The sequence below is a fragment of the Lepidochelys kempii genome, chromosome 8 (assembly GCF_965140265.1).
Source record: "Lepidochelys kempii isolate rLepKem1 chromosome 8, rLepKem1.hap2, whole genome shotgun sequence".
Lineage (NCBI taxonomy): Eukaryota > Metazoa > Chordata > Testudines > Cheloniidae > Lepidochelys > Lepidochelys kempii.
Window position 1 is genome coordinate 49,600,388 of NC_133263.1, and position 27,568 is coordinate 49,627,955.

General features: G+C 42.1%; 1 protein-coding gene across 8 annotated transcripts in view; it reads left to right on the top strand.

Annotated features, from left to right (window-relative positions):
* The window catches only part of RABGAP1L (RAB GTPase activating protein 1 like), a 530,232-nt gene that overhangs the window by 365,866 nt on the left and 136,798 nt on the right, over positions 1-27,568 (top strand). For all 8 annotated transcript variants that reach the window (XM_073356445.1, XM_073356440.1, XM_073356444.1 and 5 more), the window contains one exon: positions 26,113-26,154. In XM_073356445.1, coding sequence (XP_073212546.1) covers positions 26,113-26,154 — 42 coding nt within the window. The remainder of the gene's footprint in view (positions 1-26,112; positions 26,155-27,568) is intronic.

The following is a 27,568-nucleotide window of genomic DNA, read 5'->3' on the forward strand; positions in this document are numbered from 1 at the left end:
TTCACTTACGTGCATCCTATTCCTTACGGAGTAAATCATACACTGAGTTCAGCATTTTGATCTCTTTGGAATTAAGTTAGCAAGTTTATTTTCAAAACAGAATTGTGTCATAGAATCATAGAATATCAGGATTGGAAGGGACCTCAGGAGGTCATCTAGTCCAACCCCCTGCTCAAATGGACCAATCTCCAACTAAATCATCCCAGCCAGGGCTTTGTCAAGCCTGACCTTAAAAACCTCTAAGGAAGGTGCCATAAATATAAAGGGAAGGGTAAACCCCTTTAAAATCCCTCCTGGCCAGAGGAAAAATCCTCTCACCTGTAAAGGGTTAAGAAGCTAAAGGTAACCTTGCTGGCACCTGACCAAAATGACCAATGAGGAGACAAGATACTTTCAAAAGCTGGGAGGAGGGAGAGAAACAAAGGGTCTGTGTGTCTGTCTATATGCTGGTTTCTGCTGGGGATAGACCAGGAATGGAATCTTAGAACTTTTAGTAAGTAATCTAGCTAGGTATGTGTTAGATTATGTTTTCTTTAAATGGCTGAGAAAAGAATTGTGCTGAATAGAATGACTATTTCTATCTGTGTGTCTTTTTTGTAACTTAAGGTTTTGCCTAGAGGGATTCTCTATGTTTTGAATCTAATTACCCTGTAAGGTACCTACCATCCTGATTTTACAGGGGTGATTCCTTTACTCCTATTTACTTCTAATTCTATTAAAAGTCTTCTTGTAAGAAAACTGAATGCTTTTTCATTGTTCTCAGATCCAAGGGTTTGGGTCTGTGGTCACCTATGCAAATTGGTGAGGATTTTTACCAAACCTTTCCCAGGAAGTGAGGTGCAAGGGTTGGGAGGATTTTGGGGGGAAAGACGTGTCCAAACTACTTTTCCCAGTAAACCCAGTTATAGTTTGGTGGTGGCAGTGGTTATTCCAAGGACAAAGGATAAAATTAATTTGTACCTTGGGGAAGTTTTAACCTAAGCTGGTAAAGGTAAGCTTAGGAGGTTTTCATGCAGGTCCCCACATCTGTACCCTAGAGTTCAGAGTGGGGGAGGAACCTTGACAGAAGGAGATTCCATCACCTCCCTAGATAACCCATTCCAGTGCTTCACCACCCTCCTAGTGAAAAAGTTTTTCCTAATATCCAACCTAAACCTCCCCCACTGCAACTCGAGACCATTACTCCTTGTTCTGTCATCTGGTACCACTGAGAAGAACCTAGATCCATCCTCTTTGGAACCCCCCTTCAGGTAGTTGAAAGCAGCTCTTAAATCCCCCCTCATTCTTCTCTTCTACAGACTAAATAATCCCAGTTCCCTGAGCCTCTCCTCATAAATCATGTGTTCCAGCCCCCTAATCATTTTTGTTGCCCTCCACTGGACTCTTTCCAATTTTTCCATATCTTTCTTGTAGTGTGGGGCCCAAAACTGGACACAGTACTCCAGATGAGGCCTCACCAATGCCGAATAGAGGGGAATGATCACGTCCCTCGACCTGCTGGCAGTGCTCCTACTTATACATCCCAAAATGCCATTGGCCTTCTTGGCAACAAGGGCACACTGTTGACTCATATCCAGCTTCTCGTCCCCTGTAACCCCTAGGTCCTTTTCTGCAGAACTGCTGCCTAGCCACTCAGTCCCTAGTCTGTAGCGGTGCATGGGATTCTTCTGTCCTAAGTGCAGGACTCTGCATTTGTCCTTGTTGAACCTCATCAGATTTCTTTTGGCCCAATCCTCCAATTTGTCTAGGTCCCGCTGTATCCTATCCCTACCTACCAGCGTATCTACCGCTCCTCCTAGTTTAGTGTCATCTGCAAACTTGCTGAGGGTGCAATCCACGCCATCCTCCAGATCGTTAATGAAGATATTGAACAAAACCGGCCCCAGGACCGACCCTTGGGGCACTCTGCTTGATACCGGCTGCCAACTAGACATGGAGCCATTGATCACTACCCATTGAGCCCAATGATCTAGCCAGCTTTCTATTCACCTTATAGTCCATTCATCCAGCCCATACTTCTTTAACTTGCTGGGAAGAATACTCTGTCTGCGGGTGCAATCAGTCTCTGTCAATCTAATGTATCCCTACACTCTGGTTCTTGAAGAGAAAGTTATGTCTATTCACTCCAGTCTCTTTCAGCCACTGTCATTGTAAGAGACAGTGCAGACAAGAATCCACAGCTTATCACAGCAGTGATTGCCCGTCTGACAATAAAACCACACTTCACCCTTTATTGTATTAACCCTGATAAGAAACTACAAATGCTGAAGAAAATGTAGATTATTTTGTTTTTTTTTAACTCAACTCAACTCTAGAAACATTGAAATACAGATGTCATATCTGGTAGCCTCTGTCTCATCTTGTTTGGCGAAAACACACAGAAAAAAAGATGAAAATTTTTTTTTTCCTTTTTGGGAGTATAAGTGAAGCTGTGTAAGAGGAAAAATTGGAATCTGCCAGAAAAAGTAAACCTAGCATTTGAGGGAGGAAAACCCTTTAATGCTAAAGGGGCCTAATTTATGATGGCTAAACAATAATCAGAAATATTAAAGAAATGGAGGGCTAGTGGGAAGTCATGTGTAGAAATCTCAAGCACCAGCAAGAAAATGTCTCAGACAGAAAATGAAGCAACGGTACAGACCAGCCAGAAAATAACTCTGACTTCCAGAAAGAATCCAGCCTAAAAATACTTGGGCTCCTGAGAATTTGTTAGAGGAGATAATGGTCAAAAATAGTATTAGGGTTGGCCTATGGTTAAATCAAAAATGTGTCTGGCCCTCCACAGAGAAGAAAAATAAAACCTAAGGGCATATGGAGCTTGAAAAAAAAGACAAGAAATGGGTCTTTAATTTAGGACTTCAGTCATATTGTAAAGCTACGTCTCCAGGCAGCCTCCAAGAAGAGCTATGCATCATAGCATTGCCTGCATTAAATAGCTCTTACCTTTATTTCTCAGCATATCTGTAATTCCAGCAACTGGAAGGGAAAAAAAGTGGGTGCAGCAGTTAACAATGGAAAATGTCCACCTTAAAAAAAAAAAAAAAAAAACACCTTTGAAGTGAGCTGTGTTGTGGCTTTTTTATAGGTTTCCAGCCTTTTCATTAACTTGTCTTTGTCATAAATACAGATGAATTTTGAATAGCTTTTAACTTCCTTCCTGGCTGTGCTTTCTCTATGTCTCTATCCTGCCTGTAGTTGACAAAATATTTACATCCTCAGTAACTCTTTCATGCAGGAAAAAAAGTCTGAAGAAAGAAAAATGGGGAACCAAACGCTGAATAGATGGTCAGAGCTAGTCACTGGCAATGAGATTCTCTGGTCCCCATGAAAGTGATGCTAATTATGGTTCTACTGGATTAACACTTTGTGCCAGACAGGGATAATTTCAGGTGGGGTTTATCAATATTGATTTTATCTGTGCTGGGAGAGGGAATAACATTGATAATTCAAAGGGGTATTTTAAATCCTCATTCCAGAAAGGAAAAGCATTTTTTGGTGACAGCAGTATCTTATAACGAGCAAGGATGCTGCTTTCCACTGGAAGTCTCACGGAAGAGGTCACTAATGAACCTTAATAGGTGGGGAAAATAAGAATTTGGGGGGATGGAGGATAGGAAAGAGGAGAAACTAAATGGCAAACCAGTAATATAGTGATAGATAATGAACTGCTGTTCAGGATTTCTTTTTTTAGCATTATAGTGGTGTTTGTGCGTCTACAGCAAAGGTCTTTTAATCTTTTCCGTATACATAGTTGGATGGAGATAATATTTTCCTTGTTAAAATTCATAGCAGTCTGGAACTTGCCATGCAAGGTCACAGTGAATGTTGGGAGAATATCAAATGGTTAGGTTTGAATGTGCGTTCAAAGGCTCAGCTGTGTATCCAAACCACTGCCTTTTGTGAGCATTCCCCCCCATCCCACCATCATCCTCCCTGTGACCTCCAGTCATCAACTTCCCCTCTACCCGTCTCCCAACTGTTGAAGATGTGATGTAGGCCTAGGGTGCTCCACATTTCCAATGTCCCTGCACTAATGCCTCCTAGGAATTCCTCGTTGTCACCTCTGTGTCCATGCCCTGTCTGGAATGGGGAGGATTTTATGGCTGAGGGACTTGAGCAGAGGCTATTGCTGCTGATGGCTAGAGAGGATTAGGGTTGGGGGTATGCTTGTCACTGTTGTTGATTATTTATTTATTTAGATTTTAACAACAGTAAGAAATAAGCCATACAAAATGCTCTAGGCACTCTGAATAATTGATCTTACAAGCATACAGCAGAATTAAAAAAATCACATATGGGTTGCAAATGTAGCCCATCAGTAGAATTAAACAATCAAAAACTGTAACAAAGTAACAGGAACATATCCTCATACAAGGACAACAGGCTATAACACTCAGGCATAAAGGAACATATCCGTATCCTAACCCTTCCCCACAAACCCTGTGAAGGAAATGGTTTTTGAAGCTTAACCAGAACGTCATCAAGTTGGGGCTCTCTGGACCAGTCTGCAGGATATTGATAGTTGGAAGGTGAACAGCAGAGAATTAAATCTAGGTTGAATTAAACCTAGATTTAAGGAGTGTGGAGTTCTACATAGTGGAACAGAGTGTTAGGAGAACTAAACGTCTCACCCATCTAATAGATTTCCATATAACATTCTTGAATAGCTTACTTTTGAGTAGATCACCTCAACCCCAAATGAGAAGTGCTCTTTTTTCAATTCAGTTCTCATAAATGTAGGTAAAATAGGCTCACCCTCTATTGTCGGTAATCCTTGAGACTCACATTCCTCAATCTCATTTTATCTCCAGTAACCTGATTCTTCACTGTGCTAAACATCGCCTGCCTTCTTTAAACACTTACTCAGATTGGCTTATCCCACCACTTTCTTCCCCATTGTTTGCATTTTAAAGTCAAAATTGCCATCCCTCCTTGATCATTGTGGAGATCCCAGGAGAAATGGTACTTCTTCCTTTTTAAAAAATGTGGTTGTATTTGCTATGTAGGGCTTTCTTATTGTATGTACATAAATTAGTTTAGAAATACTAAAGATCATATTTAATAGATCAAGGATCTCTTATCTTACTCTTTTTTTTCTGTTTGACAAGTTGCTTTCTTATGAGTGAACTTTCTTAGTATCTTGTGCCACATACTCAGTTCTTTCACAACACTGAATTCTTGGTCCATGTATGTATGTATAATAGATATTTAGATAATTGTACTGAATCTCAGTGAGTTAACATTTTACATTTTTTTTCATAAATATGCATTTTAAAAAAATGTGTTTACACAAGTCTAACTACGTATTTATTAGAAAGCAAAAAAAAAAAAAAAGATTCTGACAGGTAAATTAGATGCCTTTTATAACCTTTCATGAAATTTTCTGTTAAAGGAAAATGTTCAATACATGGAGTCGTGATACAAGCAGTATTGTCAAAAGCCAGGAAGTTCAATGCTAAAGCTGTCACTCCATTATTAACTTTGAATTTCCTGGTGCTTGTTGGTTTGTGTCACAACTTTAATAATAACTTGAAATCTTATGTTTAGTTTTTGATTACAGAAGGCCATTTTTGTGCAAAACTTTGAGGATGTTGAGGTGCATAAGGATTACGTTTCTCTCCTTCTAAAGGGTATACATTAAATATTAGCACACATCTGGTGGGGCTTGGTGCATGTTTGGTAGTATCAGTCATACCAGAAAGAGACAGTTGTCACAAAAATGAATAGTCTGGATATCGAGCTGCCATTTTGGGATCAACATTTCTGAGGACTGAGTAGAAATGAGTTACGCAGAATTCAATCTATTTTTTGTAAATTATGTGTATTATAATTATAGTATTCAGAGACTGGAAAATCTGAGTCACAAAGAGGTGAAGCTAACTTTCCTAAGGTCACACAGCGACATAATGGTAGAGCTGGGAATAGAACAGATCTCGTGACTCCTTGTCCTATATTATAACCCTGGACCATTCTCCTTCCATAAATATTCAGCCCAGAATTTGTGTAAAAATAATGTTCAGAATCAGCCTTGGTAGATTATTTGTATAAAATAATAGACTGATAGATTTGATTGTAAATAAATCTTAGAAAATGTTGTTTAAATCTAGTGAGTGGGCATGAATTCAGAGTTAAATTGTGGAGCTCTATTGTATAGCTATGATTCTTGAGGAGCGCTAGGTTTCATAATGAAATAGTTAAAGTTGCAAAGGGATTATACACATTGTCATGGAAGGTTTGATTTTTCCAGTGCAGTGTCTTGCTGGGCATGTAGGTGCTGGGAAACACTAAGCAGAATGGTATAGCTCAGACCATAAGACTAGTCTGCTCAGCACATTAGTTCTGACTCTAGTACTAGAAGTCATAATAGCCTGTTATTTTTTATCTATTGTTGTCAAACTCTGCTGTGATTCTATCAACAAAGCCAAGTTGAAAAAGAACAGATTAATATTTAACCTGTTAAACTTCCTCAGGAATTGGATCTGGAACAAACCCACTTCCTCCCCAGATCTACAGTGGGGTAAAATGTGAATTTAAAAAAATAGTTTACAATATTTTATCTTACCAAGGTTCTGTTGACAAAAATGCTGGAACTTTTCAGAATTAGCTATATAGTCTATCAAACCTGTAATTAAGCATCTGCCAGGATTTCCATTATGCATGTTTTACTAAAGCTTATTAAATGGTAGAGAGGGTTCTCTAAAAATAAACCCTATTTTAGAGTTGTAACAGTTCAGACTTAAAAACTAGCTTTAGATCAAAATTCTGTGCAGAAAGTTTCAGCATGAAAATATACCATTGCAACAGTTGCACAGATGTGTGTTAGGTTCTGTTTCCCTTCGCTCCTGTAAGTCAAAAACAACTTTATTTGCTTTAAATAAAAAGGGTGTAGATCAGTGATCCCCAAACTGTGGGCTGCACCGAGGAAAATTCAGGGAGCACAGTGGGGCCTGGGCCCATCCCCATGGGGGGCAGAGAGGGAGCACCACCCAGCCCCACTCTGGCACCACCTTGCTCTGGCCCCGCCCCCAGCCACAGCTCGGGCCCCAGCCTCAGCCCCGCTCCTAGCTGCAGCCACGGCCCTGGCCTTGGCTCCCGGCCCCAGCCACAGCTCTGCTTCCAGCCCTGCTCCTGTCCATGGCTTCTGGAAGGGGGTGTGGGGGAGGACATGGACAGGTTTCATTATGGGTAAGGGGCGGGCATGACAGAAAAGGTTGGAGGGCCACTGGTATAGATGATCAGACTTTAAGTTTAGGTTAAATGCCCTTGCCACTTTTTTTTTCGTCTTTAGTCCACAGCCCTTCTTCCACATCTCTCTCAGATCCTGTGGAGGTGTTTTCTTTTCTTATGTCAACCAACCACTCTCATAGCATCCAGTGTTAACTGGGTAGTATTTTCTTCTGAGCCCATTAACATTAGTCCTTAAGAGTTTATTGCAGGGTGGGATGGGTAGGTTATCAGCAACACTCATGCTTAGGGTACTAAAGGGTAGGATTTGAACCTGTATGTCCAATATGGTACACTAGAAGTACTCCTTTTCTTTTTGCGAATACAGACTAACACGGCTGTTACTCTGAAATCTAGACCCACTGTGTAGTAGTTTGAAAGAAAAGAGTAAATGAATTAGTTATTTCACTCTCAGAACGGGTTAAATGAATTGTTCGTCCATTTGTTAGTTGACAGGATTCCATATCACATTCCTTCCATTACCACAGGCATTAATTGACACTGCTCTTTGCAGTCTCACAGGGTAAAGTATTGAATAGACATGGTGTCTGTAATGTGGCTAATAGAGGGCTTTCATCTAAAAGGTTGTCAATCCATCATCTTTGCCCAGAGTTAAAAGATCATTGAAGATTACAAGTTCCTTTTTTAAAAAAAAGTGTAACTACAGCTGTGAACTGAAGTGAACTGTAGCTCACGAAAGCTCATGCTCAAATAAATTGGTTAGTCTCTAAGGTGCCACAAGTACTCCTTTTCTTTTTACAGCTGTGTAGTGTGTTTTAAAATATTGAAATGGTAGAACTTTGTATCAGGACTACATACCTGATACATAAAAAAGAGTGTGTTTATGTACATATATTTATATATAGATTTTTATATTGTCAATTTTGAGATTAGAATTATACAGCCAGTGGATTTCATCCATGTCCTCCTCTCCCCCCACCCCACCCCCACAAAATTAAGGTAGTGGAGTTAAGTCAAGTTTGCTATCTCTGAACTCTCTTGCTTTCATGGGTTTATGTCAGACATTTAGACCTATTTTAAACATAACTGTAGTTGAATTTATCTTATGGTTACTATAGGGGTTGGGGAGAGGGTTTCCAGTACTGGAACAGAAATAAATGCAAACAGTTCAGCAATTGGTGTAGTATATGGCTGAATGAACCTTTAAAGTTTTTGTTTTAAATGGTTTAGATTAGAATCACAAAGGGCTTAAAATTAGTTTCAAACTAATGCTCACAAAAACAGAGGAAGACTAAATTGCTTGAGTGAATGAATATAAAACTGCAGCCACACACAGTACCAATCTCTTTCATTGCCACTGGATCATCAGAAAACAGACCATAATTACTCACCTCTAAAGCTGTATAGAAACAAAAAAATCAAAGCTTGGGTCTAAGAAAGGACTACTTCATGGAGGACATCAGGAGGGCATGAGGTGGCCACAAGACGACCCAAGATTCAACAAAACCCCTTTTGTTGCCATCCAACTAGTCCTATGTGCACCTGTAATTTAGGTACCTTTCATTCATAGATGCAATTTATTTATCCCAAAACTAATGTGCAGTTTTAGGACAAAGCTGATGACAAAATATGAGCAAAGTGAGAACTATCTTAGACCAATCTGTAACTCAGGATAACTTATGTGAGCAGAAGTTGCCTTCTTGGTCTTGTTGATTTTATGAGGGGGAGCAGATGAAGGGGAGAAGAGTTGGGAGTAAATTGCTTTGGCTGCTTTTGTTTTTACAAAAGAAATATTTCTCTTTTTGAAGATGTGTGTCGTGAGTTAGGTGTGGGGCATCAGGTTGTGAGGGGATCAAAACAGAGATTTAGTGGGCCAAGTGGCCTCGCCCCCAGTATTGCCAGAGCTGCCCTGGCTCCCAAGACAGCACAGCCCAATGGCCAGAGTCAATGCAGCCGCCTTTCAGTGCAGGGGTGTGCGGCCCAATGTCCAGAGTCAATGCAATGCAGCTGCCATTTGGTGCAGGGCAGTGCGGCCCAATGGCCAAAGTCAGTCTAGCAGCTCTGTAGATCAGAGTAGTATGGCCCAATGGCCTAGGTCAGTAGGGCAGTCCTTCTGCTGCGTCATTCACCCCTCCGAGTGCTGGCTGCCTCACTGGCAGGGCAGCTAGGGTAGGGAGGCCCGGACCCACCCTGCTCCACCGGGTCCCGACCCAGGGCCCTAGAGAATCAGTGCTTCCACAATCAGTCTTGGTCACCCAGTGCCTCAGTCCTGCTCCCTGGATCGCTTCCTTCCCTTCCTTCCAAGGCTGGTAGCCTCGTGGCCTCCGTTGTCTCTCCTCCGTCGTCGTTGGCTGGGGGTCTGTTGGAGCCTTAGCCTGGCTGGCTTCTGGATCCTGGAGCTCCAGCAGTCTCCCTGTGGGAGCCTGCAACACAAGTCTACTCTTGTCTGTCCCCTGCCTGAGCTGAGGTACTCCCTTTTATACTCTGGTTCCAGCTGGAGCATGCCCAGCAGGGGTAAGAGGGATGTGGCTTCCTCAGCCCACAGAGTGAACCACTTCTGAACCAATGCCGGGTAAGTATGCCCCATCACAATGTGGCTGAAAATTTAGCAAATTTCTATGTTGTGTGCTGAATGCTGAATTATGGTGGACAGGAGAGAGATGTCCAGCACATAATTTAAAAAGTAACTTTTAAAAAATTCTTTGATTCTAAATCAACTGGGTGGATCTAATTTTTTTGCTGATGTCCCAGAATTCATGTGTTTTATGGCTTCAGTGCTACCCTGCTGGAAATCTTTACTGTATCATTGAGCAGTCTCATGGGAGATTGGGAACATTTCCCTTCCCCCCCACCCCCATAGCATATTTTTACATTTTGTCTTTTTCTTTTTAATTATTATTTTAAGGATAAACCTAAAGATTAAACGTTTATGTTAATTCTCAAGAGTCTGGTCATTGCGACAGCAAAGTTTCCTGATTTGGTGAAGCTCCAGAAAAACACGTTCAGGGACCTCCCAGGCAACCCACCTCTTGCTAACATACATAAAGAGTATACATACATTTTTTATAATGTGATGAATGCAACCCATAGCTTGAATGACATTGAGCACATATTTCTGATCTTAGTTTAGTTTTAAACTTTGTTTTGTAGTTCATTATTAATAAACATCCTCTAAATGTTTAAGACTGTTGCTTTGGCCAGAATTTAAGGCCTTGTCTACACTATAAAGTGTTTGTCAGTACAGCTATACCATTATAGATATACCAGCAAGGCCTTCTACAGGGGAGACAGATTAAAGAGCTTTTTGCTGGTTTAGCTTTATACCAATTCTCCCCCCCGCCCCACTCTCCCCTTCAAAAAATAAGCTATACAAGCAAAAATATTTTTGATGGTATAATTTTTTCTACACTTGTCTTTTGCTGGGCATATCTATGTTGATTAGGGAAGTGATTTCCCACCCACCCCCTTCTCCTAACTGAGATAGGTATTCTGGCAAAACTTCTAAGGGTATGTCTACGCTACGAAATTAGGTTGAATTTATAGAAGTCGATTTTTAGGAAGCGATTTTATACAGTTAATTGTGTGTGTCCCCACTAAGTTCATTAAGTCGGCGGAGTGCGTCCACAGTACTGTGGCTAGTGTCGACTTTCGGAGCGTTGCACTGTAGGTAGCTATCCCACAGTTCCCACAGTCTCTGCTGCCCATTGGAATTCTGGGTTGAGCTCCCAATGCCTGATGGGGCAAAAACATTGTTGCGGGCGGTTTTGGGTACATGTCATCAGTCACCCCTCCATCCGTGAAAGTACGGTAGACAATTGTTTCGCGCCTTTTTTCCATGCAGACACCATACTGCTGTCAGCAGACAGTGCGATAGGACTGCTAACCGTCATCGTCATCCACCGCTTCCACTGCAGCTCTGCCCTCCTGGTGCCATGAATCCACCTCTCAGGTCCTCTCGTCGTTCTGTATAAATATCTATTCTCGGTGCATCTGTTGTCATCCACCGCTTCTGCTGCAGCTCTACTCTCCTGCAGATGCCATACCACAGCAAGCATGGAGCCTGCTCAGCTCACCGCTGCTGTTGTGAGCATTGTAAACACCTTGTGCATTATCCTGCAGTATGTGCAGAACCTGCAAAAGCAGGCGAGGAGGCCATCACGATAGTGATGAGGACATGGACACAGACGTCTCTCAAAGCATGGGCTCTGGCAATTTTTACGTCAGGGTGGTAATGGGGCAGGTTCCTGCCATGGAACACCGATTCTGGGCCTGGGAAACAAGCACAGACTGGTGGACCGCATAGTGTTGCAGGTCTGGGATGATTGCTGTGAAACTTTCGCATGCGTAAGGGCACTTTCATGGAACTTTGTGACTTGCTGTCCCCTGCCCTGAAGCGCAAGAATACCAAGATGAGAGCAGCCCTCACAGTTGAGAAGCGAGTGGCGATAGCCGTCTGGAAGCTTGCAACACCAAACAGCTACCGGTCAGTCGGGAATCAATTTGGAGTGGGCAAATCTACTGTGGGGGCTGCTGTAATCCAAGTAGCCAACGCAATCACTGAGCTGCTGCTATCAAGGGTAGTGAATCTGGGAAATGTGCAGGTCATAGTGGATGGCTTTGCTGCAATGGGGATTCCCTAACTGTGGTGGGGTGATAGACGGAACGCTTATCCCTGTCTTGGGACCGGACCACCTTGGCTGCCAGTACGTAAACCGCAAGGAGTACTTTTCAATGGTGCTGCAAGCACTGGTGGATCACAAGGGACGTTTCACCGACATCAGCGTGGGATGGCTGGAAAGGTGCATGATGCTCGCATCTTCAGGAACTCTAGTCTGTTTCAACAGCTGCAGGAAGTAACTTACTTCCCAGACCAGAATATTACTATTGGGGACGTTGAAATGCCTATAGTTATCCTTGGGGACCCAGCCTACCCCTTAATGCCATGGCTCATGAAGCCATACACAGGCAATCTGGACAGTAGTAAGGAGCAGGTCAACTATAGGCTGAGCAAGTTGCAGAATAGTGGTAAAATGTGCATTTGCACGTTTAAAAGCTCACTGGCACAGTTTACTTACTAGGTGAGCCCTCAGTGAAACCAATATTCCCATTGTTATTGCTGCTTGCTGTGTGCTCCATAATATCTGTGAGAGTAAGGGAGAGACGTTTATGGCGGGGTGGGAGGTTGAGGCAAATCGCCTGGTGGCTGATTATACACAGCCAGACACCAGGGCGGTTAGAAGAGTACAGGAGGGTGCAGTGTGCACCAGAGAAGCTTTGAAAACCAGTTTCATGACTGGCCAGGCAATGGGGTGACAGTTCTGTTTGTTTCTCCTTGATGAAAACCTGCCCCCTTGGTTGACTCTACATCCTTGTAAGCCAACCGATCTCCCCCCTTCGAACACTGCTTTCAGAGGCAATAAAGTCATTATTGTTTCAAAATCATGCATTCTTTATTAATTCATCACACACACGGGGAAAACTCGCGAGGTAGCCGGGGGGTGGGGGGTGAGGAGGGAAGCACCAGATGGGGTGGTGGATGAGGGGAGGAGGGAAGGACAAGGCCACACTACAGTTCAAAACTTATTGAATACCAGCCTTCTGTTGCTTGGGCAGTCCTCTAGGGTGGAGTGACTGGGTGCCCGTAGTGCCTTTCCTGCAGCTCCACCAGATGCCTGAGCATGTCAGTTTGCTCCCCCATTAGGCTCAGCATTGCATCCTGCCTGCTCTCAACATGCTCCTCCCTCCTCTCATCGCATTCATTTAATGCTTTCCTGGACTCTGCCATTGCTTGCCTCCACGCATTCTGCTGAGCTCTTTCATTGTTGAGAGGACTGCATGAGCTCTGAGAACATCATCGCAAGTGCATTTTTTTCACCTTCTAATCTGTGCTAGCCTCTGGAATGGAGATGATAGGGGGAGTGTAGAAACATTTGCAGCTGCGGAAGAAAAAAAAACGGAGAGTAGTATTTAAAAAGATACATTTTAGAGAACAAAGGGAAGACTATTTCACACTGAATCAAGCAATTCACATTACATAACACATGTGCTTCACACCCCCACCTCCCCCTCCCCCCCACCGCATGGTTAGTATCAGAGAAGATCCCTCTCAGCCAAACGCGAACAGCTCAGCATGAAAGGGCCTCCCCGCACTGTGTGGCAAAGCTTTTAGAGTACCTCCAGGGGAGCTTCATGGAGATGTCCCTGGAGGATTTCCACTCCATCCCCAGACACATTAACAGACTTATCCAGTAGCTATACTGGCCGCAAATGCATCCCAAGTCTTCAGGGCAAATTAATAATTAAACATACTTGCTTTTAAACCCTGTATTGTATTTACGAAGGTACACTCACCACAGCTGCCTTCTCCAGCTTCATGGTCTGGGAGCCCGCCTTGGGAGGGTTGGGAGGGTATTAGCTCCAGGGTGATGAACAGTTCCTGGCTGCCAGGGAGAAGAGATTCTCCGCTTGCCTGCTGTGCGCTATCCTCTTCCTCCTACTCTTCCTCATCCACAAAATCCTCATCCCTGTTGCGTGAGACTCCCCCCTGGCAGGTGTCCACAGACAGTGGTGGGGCAGTGGTAGGCTCCCCCCCCCCCCCCCGAATTGCATGCAGCTCAGAGAAAAGCAGCAATTTTGGGGCTCTGACCCGGGGCGACCCTTTGCATCCTTCGTTTTTTGGTAGGCTTGCCTGAGCTCCTTAACTTTCACTCGGCACTGCTGTGTGTCTATGTTGTATTCTCTGTCCATCATGCCCTTGGAGATTTTGGCAAATATATTGGCATTTCATCTTTTGGAACGGAGTTCTGCCTGCACAGATTCTTCTCCTCATAGAGCGATCAGATCCAGTACCTCCCGTTTGGTCCATGCTGGAGCTCTTTTGCGATTCTGGGACTCCATGGTCACCTGTGCTGATGAGCTCTGCATGGTCACCTGTGCTGATCAACTCGCCACACTGGCCAAACAGGAAGTGAAATTCAAAAGTTCCCAGGTCTTTTCCTGTCTACCTGTCCAGTTAATCTGATTTGAGAGTGCTGTCTAGAGCGGTCACAATGGAGCACTCTGGGATAGCTCCTGGAGGCCAATACCGTCCAATTGCATCCACACAACCCCAAATTCAACCCAGCAAGGGTTGATTTTGGTGCTAAACCCCTTGCTGGAGAGGAGTACAAAAATCGATTTCAAGAGTCCTTTAAGTCAACAAAACAAGTTTGGTTGTGTGGTTGGGTACAGGGTTAGATCGACCTAATGCTGCTAAATTTGACCTAAACTCATAGTGTAGACCAGGGCTAAGTGTAGCCCAACCCAGACCTAAGAAAAACGTTGTCATTGAGGTGTGAGTACCCTATTTAACTTTCCTTCTCTGGCTGTGAGTTTTATTAGTTTCCTCTGTATTAAACTTACATGCTCTCTGATCATTTGATATTCATTGGACAGGTATTCTTCTGCAAAAAGGAACTATTCAGAAGTCAAATAACTCCCAAATACAAGAAAGCAGTTGGTGAGAATGTCTTTTTTAAGTTGCTGAGCATGCCTGTTAAATTCCCACTGAATTATGTACTGTAGGAGTGCTGGTAATAATTGGAATAAGGATCTAATACAGATTCCATTGAAACCAATTCCTAATTTGCCAGAATCAGGCCTTTAGAGAGGCAGAGATAGCGTTATAAAAATGCAGTGCCTTTCAAATATATCAGTCTGTGGTCAGACCCAGATTAGACCCTGAGAGCAGAAGAACATTTATTGTCTATTGTTACTAATATATATATAGTCTGTAGATATTTTCTCTTTATTTTTGTAGAGCACTGTACAGGCTTTCCTTTATTTTCTTCAGCACCAGCTGTGAACCACATAGTGCATTATCACAACATGCTTTTGAACTCTGTCTCCCTCATTTTACTTGAAGAGCTTTTGAGCCACTTTCTAGCTAGTCTCCCGAAGGATAATTTTTTTAGGTTCCTACCTAACATGATTCCTACCTAACATGTACTGCCATCTGCTGCTTGTGGATAGGAGCATATTTTAGTCATTCCAGGAAGTACATAAAGCAAAACCACAATATCAAAAAGAACTTAAGTAAATATTACAAATTGAGAAATGACATTATATTAACCATTGTTGTATGCGCTGCTGTTGTAGCCCTGTCGGTCCCTGGATATTAGAGAGAGAAGGTGGGTGAGGTAATATCTTTTACTGGACCAAATTCTGTTGGTGAGAGACAAGCTTTCAAGCTTACACAGAGCTCTTCTTCAGGTCTGGGAAACTAACTCTGAGTTATACCTTGAGTTAGTTTCCCAGACCTGAAGAAGAGCTCTGTGTAAGCTCGAAAACTTCTCTCTCCCCAACAGAAATTGGTCTAATAAAACATATTACCTCACCTACTTTGTCTCTGTTATATTAACCAGCCCAACAAGATCAGCTGCTTTTTTTTTTTTTTTTTTTTTTGGAAGGATGATGCTATTGAAGCGTGTACTAAATTTCTTACTCTGAATATGGGGAAATACGGCCAGCCTCTCAGATACCAGTGTAGGCACCTAGCTTATGACGTCCTATGACAACCTTGACACTTGAGATTTACTGGGATGCTTACGTTTCAGCCCTCATATTTGTAGGTAATCACCTTATACAATCATTAAATTGTGTCATCTGTTGTTGTGGTTAATTCATATGTAATCAATGTGTGATGAATAGATTTAAGTTGGAGGTATAGGAATAAGTAGGATTGTATTATAGGGGTATAAGGCTGACAAGCATTTATGAGTGATTAAGTATATAAGCAAGTAAGGCTGTAATGCAAGGCCTGCAGGCTGAGGCCTGTAAGGTTTTAACTTACCTTTTCATGGCCTAATGTGGCTAACCCAAGAGTAACCCTGTGCCAGTGAAGTTACAAGATTACTGTAAATTATGTGCTAATAGATGGTTATCGGGAAAATATGCCACAATGTACCACATGTTGCGCGATTGTAACATCTTGGGAAATACTGCAGCAATCACAGTTTACCATGGGGACTTGTAAATGCTAATGAAAATAAGGGGTACTAAGAGGATAGCCTCTGAAAAGTGGGGCCTCCCAAATTTTATAGGTATGGAAGTCCAATTAAGGGAAAAGGGGTTGGAACCCTTAAGCGTATGTAGAAGAGTTATGGGTGTGAGTGTAACAGAATAAAAGGACTGAATAGTGAGGAAGAATGCATCAGCAGACCTTCCACAGATGACCACTTGTTGAAAATTTCTCCTATCCTTATGGTACCCTTGGGGATATGAGTATGAAAATATTGATGCTCGACATCTTATGGTATTCCTACACTTCACTTAGGTGTCTGTAACTGTGGCATTAATTATCTGTGTAGTAAAGTTTTTAATAAAGGAAATATTAATAACTTGTGAATGCTGTTGTGGTCCCTACTATCATTACTCATGTGCTCCCGGAGTCTCCTGCTCTAATGATATTTCTAATAGTGGGACTCACCCTGCTGATTCTGATAATGTAGCCTTTAGGGAATGCGAACCTTAGGCACAAGTTACTATGGTTTAAAATACCATTGGTAATATCAGCCCCTCAATAATATAAAGGCCATGGAAGCAGCTGATCAGAAGACCTTTTCTCAACTTTGGAATCCATTTGATAATTGTATTTTTAATGTAATTGTAAAATGCACCTTGAGGCTATGATGAGAGCTATATAAACTCAATTAAAGAGGTAGGAGCAGGTCCTTTGAGTGTGCCAAGTGCATTTGGTATAATTAAAAACTCAACATAAACTGTTCCATGTACCATGCTTACAGTCACAACAGTATCTTCCTGTACTTTGAAACAGAGAAACTATGGCATGGCAATTACTTTTGGAATGGGAAATATACACATTTTAATGGCATCCATTGTACTGTCACTCTAAGATCCTTCACATGCAGTGAATATAAATCAAATATAGGCAAGTTAAACTCATTCACTGACTGAATTCATCAAAACCTCTTCAACTCACTGTACATGTATCCCTCAGTATGACCCATTAAAGAAAAACCCAGAATGATGAATTGGGGTAATGTTCCATTTACAGGGAAGAAAGAAAACCTGTATTGGGTGCCTGTGGTTTAGTGGATTAGGCATAAACCAGAATCCTGGGTTCTTTTTCTTACCTTGCAACTGTCTCATATATATTTAGGCAAGTCACATGTTGGGAAGAACTCACAATTGGGACAAGATTTTCAAATGAGCTCAATTCCTAGTTAGTCACCAAAATAACGGGCCACGTTTTCTAAAGAACTAGGAGTTAAGCGCTGAGCTTTTTTTTTTTTGAAAATTTGGCAAAAAATGCCATAATGCGGACTGCTAGGTGGCTGAGCACTTTTAATAAATGACGACACCCTTAATACTTAATACTTAATAATCTATCTATCAAGCTATCCAGTTTACTTGTCTATTTAATCCATTCAATTGAATCTAATTTAGATTCTTATACTATTTCCATCACCATGGTATCTGAAAGAAATACCGATACACCAGAACCCCGTTTATCCAATCTAATGGGGACTGGGTCAAAATCAGATTATCAAACATTTGGATAAGCCAAGGAATGGGAAAGTGCAAGTCTGCAGTGCCATCTAGCGGCTATAGGGGAGATCTCTGCTTCTGGACCTGTATGACCTGGCTAATGGAGGGTTGGATGAACAGGGTTCTACTGTATATTAAAAAATAGACATGAAGATTTCAGTATTTTTCTTTCTCCTCCTCTTTACTATAGGGACTCCATTTTTTATTATTGTTATGTTTTTATTTTAGGTGATTTTGGTGGGGCTATTGAAAAAGGCTAGGTTGAAGAAGTAAGTTATGCCTTCTACTCTGAAGACATTGGGGTTTGTGATCAGTTTGATTTCTTTCAGAAGTGAGTTCCATAGCTGAGGACTAGTTACTAAGAAAGCTGTGTCTGTTGCCTGCCCAAGGCTTACTCTCTTACAGAATTACAAGTTAAATGTTTTTTTCAAGCTGCCTGCCCTGGAAACTCACCCTGAAATGTAAGAGTCAAGTAGGATTTCTTTCTGGCTGTCAGAACAGGAACAAATATTTTGCAATTGAAATTTAGCAATTCTGTTAATGACAGATGAGCCAAAATAGAATCCAGCTTTCTCTCCCTGACTTCTCACTAACAGCAATAAACAATACTAACAGCTTATTTTAGTCAGTAAAGCAAGCAGCTATGACTTTGAATACACACAAGGAACAGATAGATCTTGTGAGTAAGAAGATCCATTTTTACACAGTCACTTTTCAGAGCTGGATTTAACCTCAGTATCCATATTTTACTGATGAGACAACAAAGGCACAGATGTGCTTACCAAGCTATGAGAAGTGGTATGTAAATGCAAATTATTATTATTATCTATTAAATTAATTCAAAACCAATCCCTGCAAAATGTTCAGGAGGCCTCCATGACTTACAAATTGAAGACTGTGCCACAGACCTTTTACTCTATATAGTTAAAGTCAGCAAAGAAGCATAATTTATTCCTCAGGCCCCTTCATGTGCTCCCACAAATCATAGCCACCAAACAAACATTCAGCTGGACCCAATCCAAAATTTAAATAGAATTGTAATTTCTTTTTAGAATCTGTAACCCCAATTACCCTTTACAAGTTCAGCTGAACACACAATTACAAAACAGCTTCAAATTAGCTTCAGATGAATAGCTAAATTCTAAAAACCAGATTAGAAACATGTAAATATCGGAATTTTGAAACGGAGTTACAATGACTGGTTCTCTTGATACTATCCATTTTGGTCTGAGATTTTTCAAATGTTATTTAGGAGCAACTCAGATGTCTCTAGCACATACCTGACCTATCTGAATGTAAGCTGTAGAGAATGTTTTGTCAATAACTCCTTTTTATTTCCTTCTAGAAGCCATCCTTATATAGGAGTAAAACCACATGTATTCACCTCCGTGCAAGCCCAAATCAGAGATGAATATACTGAATGAATTTCCATTAAATCTGTTCGGCCAGATTCACCCTCTGAGGTGGTGGGTGGTCGTGTTAAGAACATTGCTCTGTGACCACAGAGGCATCTGTGTCAAAGTGGTGATGCCTCCTTGGGAAGGGAGGTGCCAGTACCAACAATACCTTCCCTTGGGACTTCTGCCATGTGAGAACAGATTGAAAATCGGACATGGGTTCCGTAAAAGCCCCACAGGCACGTGCTCTTCAGGAGATGTGCTGCATCACTGTATTCTAGGTTACTTGGTCCTGCCTCAGTGCAGGGAGATGGAATAATTGACCACTTGACATCCATTCCAGCCCTACATTTCCATGATTCTATTATTGTGGCCCCACCCACTTCCCAGCTGCACAAGCCAGCTGCGCACTGGGTTATTGAAGGTTGCCAGCAGCTTGGCACCAGCCTGTTGATCTTTATAACAAGTTAATTTGAATTCAAATACTAAATTAAGCAATGAAATAAAACATACATAAAGGAGTAACTTGATCCAAATCATTGGTTCTGTAAAAGAAAGCGTATCAGCATTCAAGGCCAAACACTTTTCAATCCCGTATCTGCTTCTGCCATAGAGGTAGTTGCACTTTCTTCTGCATTTCCAGTTTTAGAGTGAAAAGGCTCAAACCCCAAAATGCACTAAGCAACCATATTGCAATGTATATTTGTCTAATTCATAATTACCCTAAGTGTTGACATGTAAATTGTGATAAATTAATTTTTTTCATTAAAACTTTTTTAGTCCACAATAGTTTAGTCCATAACAAAAAATCAACATATCCCTAGTACTCACTTAATCTTACCCTCTCGTTATATTTGAAAGAGAAATACATGATGTCCCATGAACTGTGACTATTAGGTTACTTTTATGCCCTAGGGAAAAAAATATTCAGTTATTTTTGCTACTGGAAGGTCAGCTTCATCAATCCAAAAAACATGATTGCTCTTGTAATGAAATGGTTAATTATTCCTGAGTTCCTGAGTATTTAAAGAGGGTTTTAATCACATGTCATTGTAGTTTACTTATGCACTTTAGTGAGTATGTTTTGGTGTTTATGGCGTGGATAGAGAAAATAGTCTCAGAATTTATGTACACAAGTAGTTTATGTTTCAGTAAAGGATGCACTTACTTATGCTGGACTAAGTGATATTAATACCATGTTCATGACCTAAAAGTTGAGGATTGTTGAGGATTGCTTGATCCTCTTTTGGGATTCTCCTAGTGTTGTGCTGAGTTTTAAGTGTTACTACCGTGCAGAGGAAATCTTGGCTGCAGGTGAATTTAACTTGACTCCCCTTGAACTCCCCACCCCTTATGGTCCCCCCCAAAAAGACACAGTCCCTCTGTAGGGCACTCACACATTTAGGGGAACAGAACTGTAAAGTTAAAAAAAAATTTCCATTCAAACACTCATTTTCAGTCTTAACTTCAGCACGCATGCGTGTATACACACACACACACATTATTTTCAGCTGAAACTTGACATATTTTACAATTTTGATGAAATTTGGTGTGTCTGGTTTGCTGGTTAGAACCCAAAATTCCCTGGGAAATCAGTCTTTTGGCTTCACATGCAGAGTAGCATAGAGTACTAGCTGGGCACTGCAGTAGTCCTTTCATGGCATTAGAATCGGAGCGGGGGAGAGTGCAGGGACAGGGGATGAACTCTCTTCATGCATCATCACCCCACCATTATTGCTTTACAGTACTAATACTGCATCCCTCTGGCTTGTGTGTGCAACCCTGTGGAAGCCACCTGAGAGGTGAGGAGGGAAAGGGAGATTCAAAGCATGGTAGCCAGTGAGAGAGTCTGTGGAATCATGGGTCCACTGAAGCCATGGGCCCCCACACAAGACCTTCACCAAGACACCTATGCTTTTTTAGCTAAGCCCCTGAATTCCAGAGACTTGGGGACTGAACTCCCTGCCTGTTCCAGAGGGGTCCCCCTCCAGCCTTTTGAGAGAATAATTCAGAGGAATCTCCACAAAGGGAATATGATCAAGCTTCTTGCCCCTGCTGTGAGTTTTCTTATTTTAGAATTATCTGAGCCTAAATTCTGCCCCAGAGCCTCTGTGAGGATTAATTGGTTTGACTTGTGAGAAGAAAATATTTAAATTGAACCCAATGAACTGAGCAGGAGTATGAAGTGGTCAACAACTATGTTCAGCCAACAACGGGAATTTCAGACTCTCCCTCATGTCAGCAAGCTCCTCTGTTTGAAATAACTTGCACAGATGGCAATTACCTTGGGTTTTGATCAAGTTGAGGGAAACATTTTCTTTTTCTTTTTTTTTTAACGGAACCTCAGCCTTTTACGACAGAACCAAAAATATTAGAAAAATAATCCCCGTATTTCATCAGGTATATTGTTTACAATTCATGTTTCATTTGTTTGGAGAATACTATTCATTAGCATATATTTTATCAACATCACTTCCTAACAAGCCCATACACCTGTTCAGCAGCCTCCACGCATCTGTTTCATTTCCTTTTTTCCAGCTGTGCACAAAGTGTCAGTGAGCTTTCTTTTCTAAAACTTTTCTTTTCTGTTTACTCACACTACCCCTATGGCCTTAAAGTTGTACTTTGTATGAATATGATGCCCTACAGGAAACTCAGGATAGATTCTGGAGGGGTATATCAGTTCCTCATTTGGAAAAGCCCCTGGGATAGGGCCTTGGGGAGAAGTAAACTCGTGTGTTTCCCCTTCCCTGAGTCTTACCCAAACTTTTCCATTGCAGGAGGAACAAGAGTTGCCCATTTTAGAACAGGTTCATTTCCCAAAACCGATGGATCACACGAGACCTGCTAAAGGCACTAGGCCTCTGCACAGGCTCTCCAGCTGTTCTGCAGCACTCAGGGGCTTGCAGAGAAGTTGATCTTTCCAGAGACTGTCATGCTGGCTGCTGGGGGGCATGCTATGCAGATGGCCATCCCCAAGGAGGGGTTGCATGTGATGCTATGGAGTCTGCTGACCTTTCTCTGTCTCTGTGGAGGAAGTGTGGGAGGTCAGTGCACAAAGGGTTAGTTCCAGGCATGGATCCTAGGGGAACAGGTCCCCCTCTCTCTGCTTCAGGGCTCTTGACATAGATGGTTGACTGGCTGCAGTCAAGGAGCATAGAACATATCTCAGGAGGGCTGTATGTATAGGAAGTTTTAACTCACTTTGTGCCCTCCTGATCCTGGGCTGCCTATGGGTTTGACTGGTTGCCCAATGTAACTTGGAGCAATGTCAGGGCTGCTGTCAATTACACTGGCTGTCAGTCACCCCAAGGGGCTGTTAAAGCAGCTGGGGATCTTCAGGGCACAGGAAGGTGCTCATCATGTCCCTTTTGCTGTCTATTGGAAGAGAGGTGATATAAGATCTGTTACAGTGACCTCAATAACAAGAACATGGTAGAGGGGAGCTGGAAACACTATATGTTTAGAGCTGTGACAGAGAAGAGTTCTTGGGAAGACAGACCAACACTCTCTTGATTTTTTTTATGGGACTTTTTTCGTGCCTGAAATTGCACATGACAGTAATCATCAGTAATTCTGCAGGAGTAGGACAGTGTGTTGGCATATGATAACAAAATCTGCTTCGGCAGTCAATCCATGCTGATTGTGGGGTTTTGTAATGCCCATTGGCCAAGGTGGGCTAGGTGGTAGTCCAGAGCAGTAGTCAGGTGTGTGCGGGTGGTCAGGTAGCCGGGAGATGGATTGGTATCAGAGGTATTCTGAGCAATGGTCGGAGTTCTTGCAGAGGTCAGAAGCTGGAAGATCCAATCCAAGGGGTTGGGTCAGTGGGTTAGGGAGTGAAGTCAGGCGAGGCAGCAGGCAACGAGGTACGGTCAGACAAAGCAACAAGGCAAGGTGGTTTAGGCAGCAACCAGCAGGCAATGGTCTGTTGCTCAGATAGTTTCCTCTTCCTGTTGGGGGTCTTTATATAGTCCAGGTGCCCAGTGAGAATGCTGTCTGTCCATCCAGTCAGGGGCCTGAGGTAGGCTGATGTCGGTCTGTAGGCCTTTAGCAGTAAGACTGTTGGTCAAGGTGGTACATCAGTTCATTGCTGTGGTGCAGCAGCTCCGGATGCAGCTCATGGACCTAGTGAGCCTGGCTTTGATACTGGGATCCTGACAGGTTCTTGTTTGAGCACATCACTGTTCATTCTGACAGCAGTTATGACTTTGACACAGGTTATGAGATACAGAGCTTTTCATTTACAAATCATGTGCTCAAACCTAGTCCAGTTCAGTTGTGGATAAAAGTTGTTACCATCCGATGACTATGTGAAATGAATTGTTGGTTTCAGTTACACTTTTAAAGGATTGATATCACAAATGACAGAAAATTCCATACTGATTGGCACTCTTGTTGGCAGTCACAGCAGAGAAGGCAAGCATTGAAAGGCTATGGAGCTTGAAATACCATTTTTACCACTTAAAATGTTCTGTCTAGGATCAGGTTGAGAGATTCTGGAATGGCAATATTGGGTGCGTCGGCTTTCAGCGCTTTACCTGTTGCATGAATTTCAGTTAGCATGGTTGACAATCTAACACTTTTCTAGTAAAAATAAACAAAATCGTTTTTGGTGTATATTTAAACTGCTGCTATCGCCCATGGAACTAGGGATTGTTCAATAAATGCTCCTCTGGTTTCAGTGCTGCTACAATTCTGACCTCTGGTGGAGGATGTGTGATCTGTTGCCATAGTGATTAAATATAAAATTACCAAACAACTTGTTAGCTAATGCAATTTTTTTTTATGTTATTGTGGTAGCACCTCGGAACCCCAGTCGTGTACCACAACCACATTATGCTCAGCACTGCACAAACATGACAGACCCTGCCTGACAGAGCTTACATTCGAACAAAACTTCTTTCTAAAAGGTTCTTCAGCTTTTGATGAAGTCTGGATTGTGCAGGACACGACAAACTCCACAGTTTTGCATTTATACTTAAGATATAGAGCGTCACGTTTAGGGGGCAGTTTGGAGGACTTCTCCTCAGCAGAATCAGCAAGCTCCTCGAGGAGGAGGCTACTTCTACCTCCCGCTACCAGCAGCATTTTTCTAAGGGGCAGAGCAGATGGCTCCACAGCCCTCCCTATGCTATTGGACCTTAGGGGTTACATGCTGCCTCTTCAATTTTGTGTCTGGGTTTTCCTAACAGAACCCACTCCTATAAATGACACAGTGTGCCTGGAAACCCCTGACAACGTGTGAGCTAGTTTCCCAGGAGTGCTAGGCAATCTGATATGTTGCTAACAGGGAAGCGTTAAACAGCAGGATAGATCTTGACAGCAAATTGTTGGAGGTGAAATGTGATGGAGGGAATTTAAATCAATATTTCTGAACCTTAAAGAAGGCTTGGTTCAAGGGATTGGCAAAAGTTTAAGGGCTCTTATCCTTGCAAAAACCAAGTCACTCAACCCTAATTAATAAAAATATGTGAGATTACCTCAGAAACTCCATTATGATATTGTTAAAACGAATTACAGAGTGATATTAGCAAGGAACTCATTGAAATCTTGTTATTGTACAAGGGGAGATTACTAAGGAAATCCTGCGATAATCCCATAACTGTGTGTATTATAAAGGCAACATTCTTTCTGGGAAAGTCTGTTGGAACTCTTTCATATGTTAAATCTGAGTAAGGCAGTGTAGTAGGTACACTGCAATTGAACAATCTACATTTGCTAAAAAAATGTAAAGTTATCGTGATAAATACAAAGGAAAGTCAAAATAATACAATACATGTGGGTTTTATATAGTACGGTATCTACCATACCCAAGGTATTGCAAAGCCCTGTAAAAAGTTAAATGGAATTATGTGTGGCAAAGTAGTCCTAGATAGTAGAGCCTGCTTTATTGACATAGGGAATGTTTGATCCTGCACAATGCAGCTGTACTGTACCCTTTGGCCTGGTCTACACTGGCAAGTTGTACTGGCATAACTGTATAGGTGAGGGGTGTGATATTTTTACTGATATAGTTATACTGGGACAAGCCCTCATGTGGATGCAGTTATACTGGTATAACAGTGCCTTGTCATATAGGAATACCTTTACTGGTATAAGTATCTTTATACCGACATAGCTGCATCCACACGAAGGTGATTGCACCACTTTAACTATACCAGTTAAGCAGTACAACTTTTATGTGTAGTCAGAAAGAGGCTCTAGATCTTTATCTTTGGACCCAGAATGGCACCAGATGAAGGCAGAGCTGTCCTGTTGAAGGTATGTTAGAAAGGCTAGGAGGGAGCACTGGTACCTTTAATTCAGCTCCACTAGCCTAGCAATTCCAGTACTGTGTTCTCTCAGGGGATCAGAAATCAGTGGAGCATCATTATTTTATCATTATTTCCTTTATTATATGTATTCATGTATGTAGAACCATATGTTTGCAATGTAGTGAAAGTGGCAAGCACAACAGGGCTGATTTACACAGCTGCCTGATCTCTGAACTGTCTTACATTTGAGTTGATATTAGAAAACCTGTGTGTTTAAGACTTGGGATTTTTGTGGGTGTTTAATACAAAAAAAATTAGATACAAGCTGCTTTCTTTGGATTGGCAAAAATTGTATTGACTAGATTATTTGGTTCTGTTGGCTTTGAAGAAACAGGCTGTCCCAATGGTCTATTGCTGGTAGTATTCTGTACTGTCCACGAGAGACCAGATTTGACTGATACTTAGCCAAAGGACAGAGGGCTGCCCAAAAGCACCTATCTGACCAGTAAGAGAGCAAAATCGCTGGAATCCAAAGTCTCTCGGTCCCCCTCAGCTAGAAGTTTGGAAGCTGATTCATGGGGCCTTAAGTGTGGGAAATTTGGGGGTACCTCAGGACTCTGACAAAAATCTTGCAAATCTCCCTGGTAATAAATGGTGGGAACTAATGGAGAACTAAAACCTGGTACAGTGGGACTGATTCAGTTCTCTTTTTTTCTTCTCCTTTTCAGGGTCTGAACATAATCTTTCATGTAGCCTTGGCACTCTTAAAGGTAAGTTATTTATTTTAACCCTTTTGTTTATTATAAAGCAGTATGAGATATTCACCTTCAAGGATTGCTTAATTGAATATGCCACACCTTGTAATAAAACCACATTGAAAAGTCTCAGACAATAATGGTTGGTCTCTCAGAGTTATCATGGAGGAAAATGAAAATATTGTAAAGGGGGGGGGGCGGGTTGTCCTTAAAAACTTCAGCTTTGTTGTTTGTATTAAACTGCTTCATCATGCAGTGAAGTTCCTCGTGACAAAGGTAATATCGTGATTAAGATGCCTCATAGATGTACCTGCTCAGAAGAAAACAACAGTTGATGTAAATTGCAGAACTCACATTGACTTCATCAGGGCCAGGACTTCGTCTTTGCTTTTGTTTGGAAATGGAAGTGGTGCTTGAATTGGACAAGTGCTCTGCAGTATTCCCAACATGCTACTGTCAAAAAACCACTGTATTGTCCAACAGTCTGCTGTTTAAAACCTGGTGCTTTTAACTGAAAGTGGCTGACCCTTCAAGGGGTAGAGACTACAACTCAAATTAGCACAGCTCCTCAGTTGTTAACATAACTACTCTGTAATGGGATGCAGGCTAGTGCCAATCAATTGTCACTAGTCCTCCAATGTCTTCCCACAATTTCCCATGTGTCCAGAAAGGACAGAGAAATTCTCCCACAATTTACTGGGAAATAATTCATAGAGCAGCTCACCTTACTGTAGCTCAAAGAAGTGTGGGATATACACCCAGAAATCATAGCATCACACATGAGTGAGTGCAGCACCTTTGTGGACAACCCAATGTGAGGGTTATTTCACAGTGTGGCCATTGTAACTTGAGCTATGCTAATGTGAGGTATGTAACTCAAACGAAGACAACGCAAATTAGCCTTGCAGTGAAAATGTGACCTTGGTAACTGGAGTTTCCTTAGCAGATAGCCAGTTTGTGCCAGATTGTGTGGTTACTTTGTTATATTGACACATCTTCAAGGAACAGCCTGGAAAAAGGAAATTCATTTCACATACATTTCAATAGAGCTGTCAGTCTGCAACGCCACTCGCTTCCACTCTCAATTTTCAAAGTGACTGCAAAAGATGAAAAAAATGTTTGTGCTCTATTATTGTTCTTGGGCAGTGGTGGACAGCCTGCGGGCCGCATGCGGCCCATCAGGGTAATCTGATTGTGGACCGCGAGACATTTTGCTGACGTTGACTGTCCGCAGGCACGGCCCCCTCACAGCTCCCAGTGGCCGTGGTTTGCAGCTCCTGTCCAGTGGGAGCTGCGGGAAGTGGCGGAAGATTCTGGGGATGACTGGGAATTTAGTAGTTTGACATGACACATACCTTGTGAAAATGGAGTCCCACATGGTCAAGCAGGATTGTGGGAGAGTACTAGAGAACTAGCAACAATTGAGTAG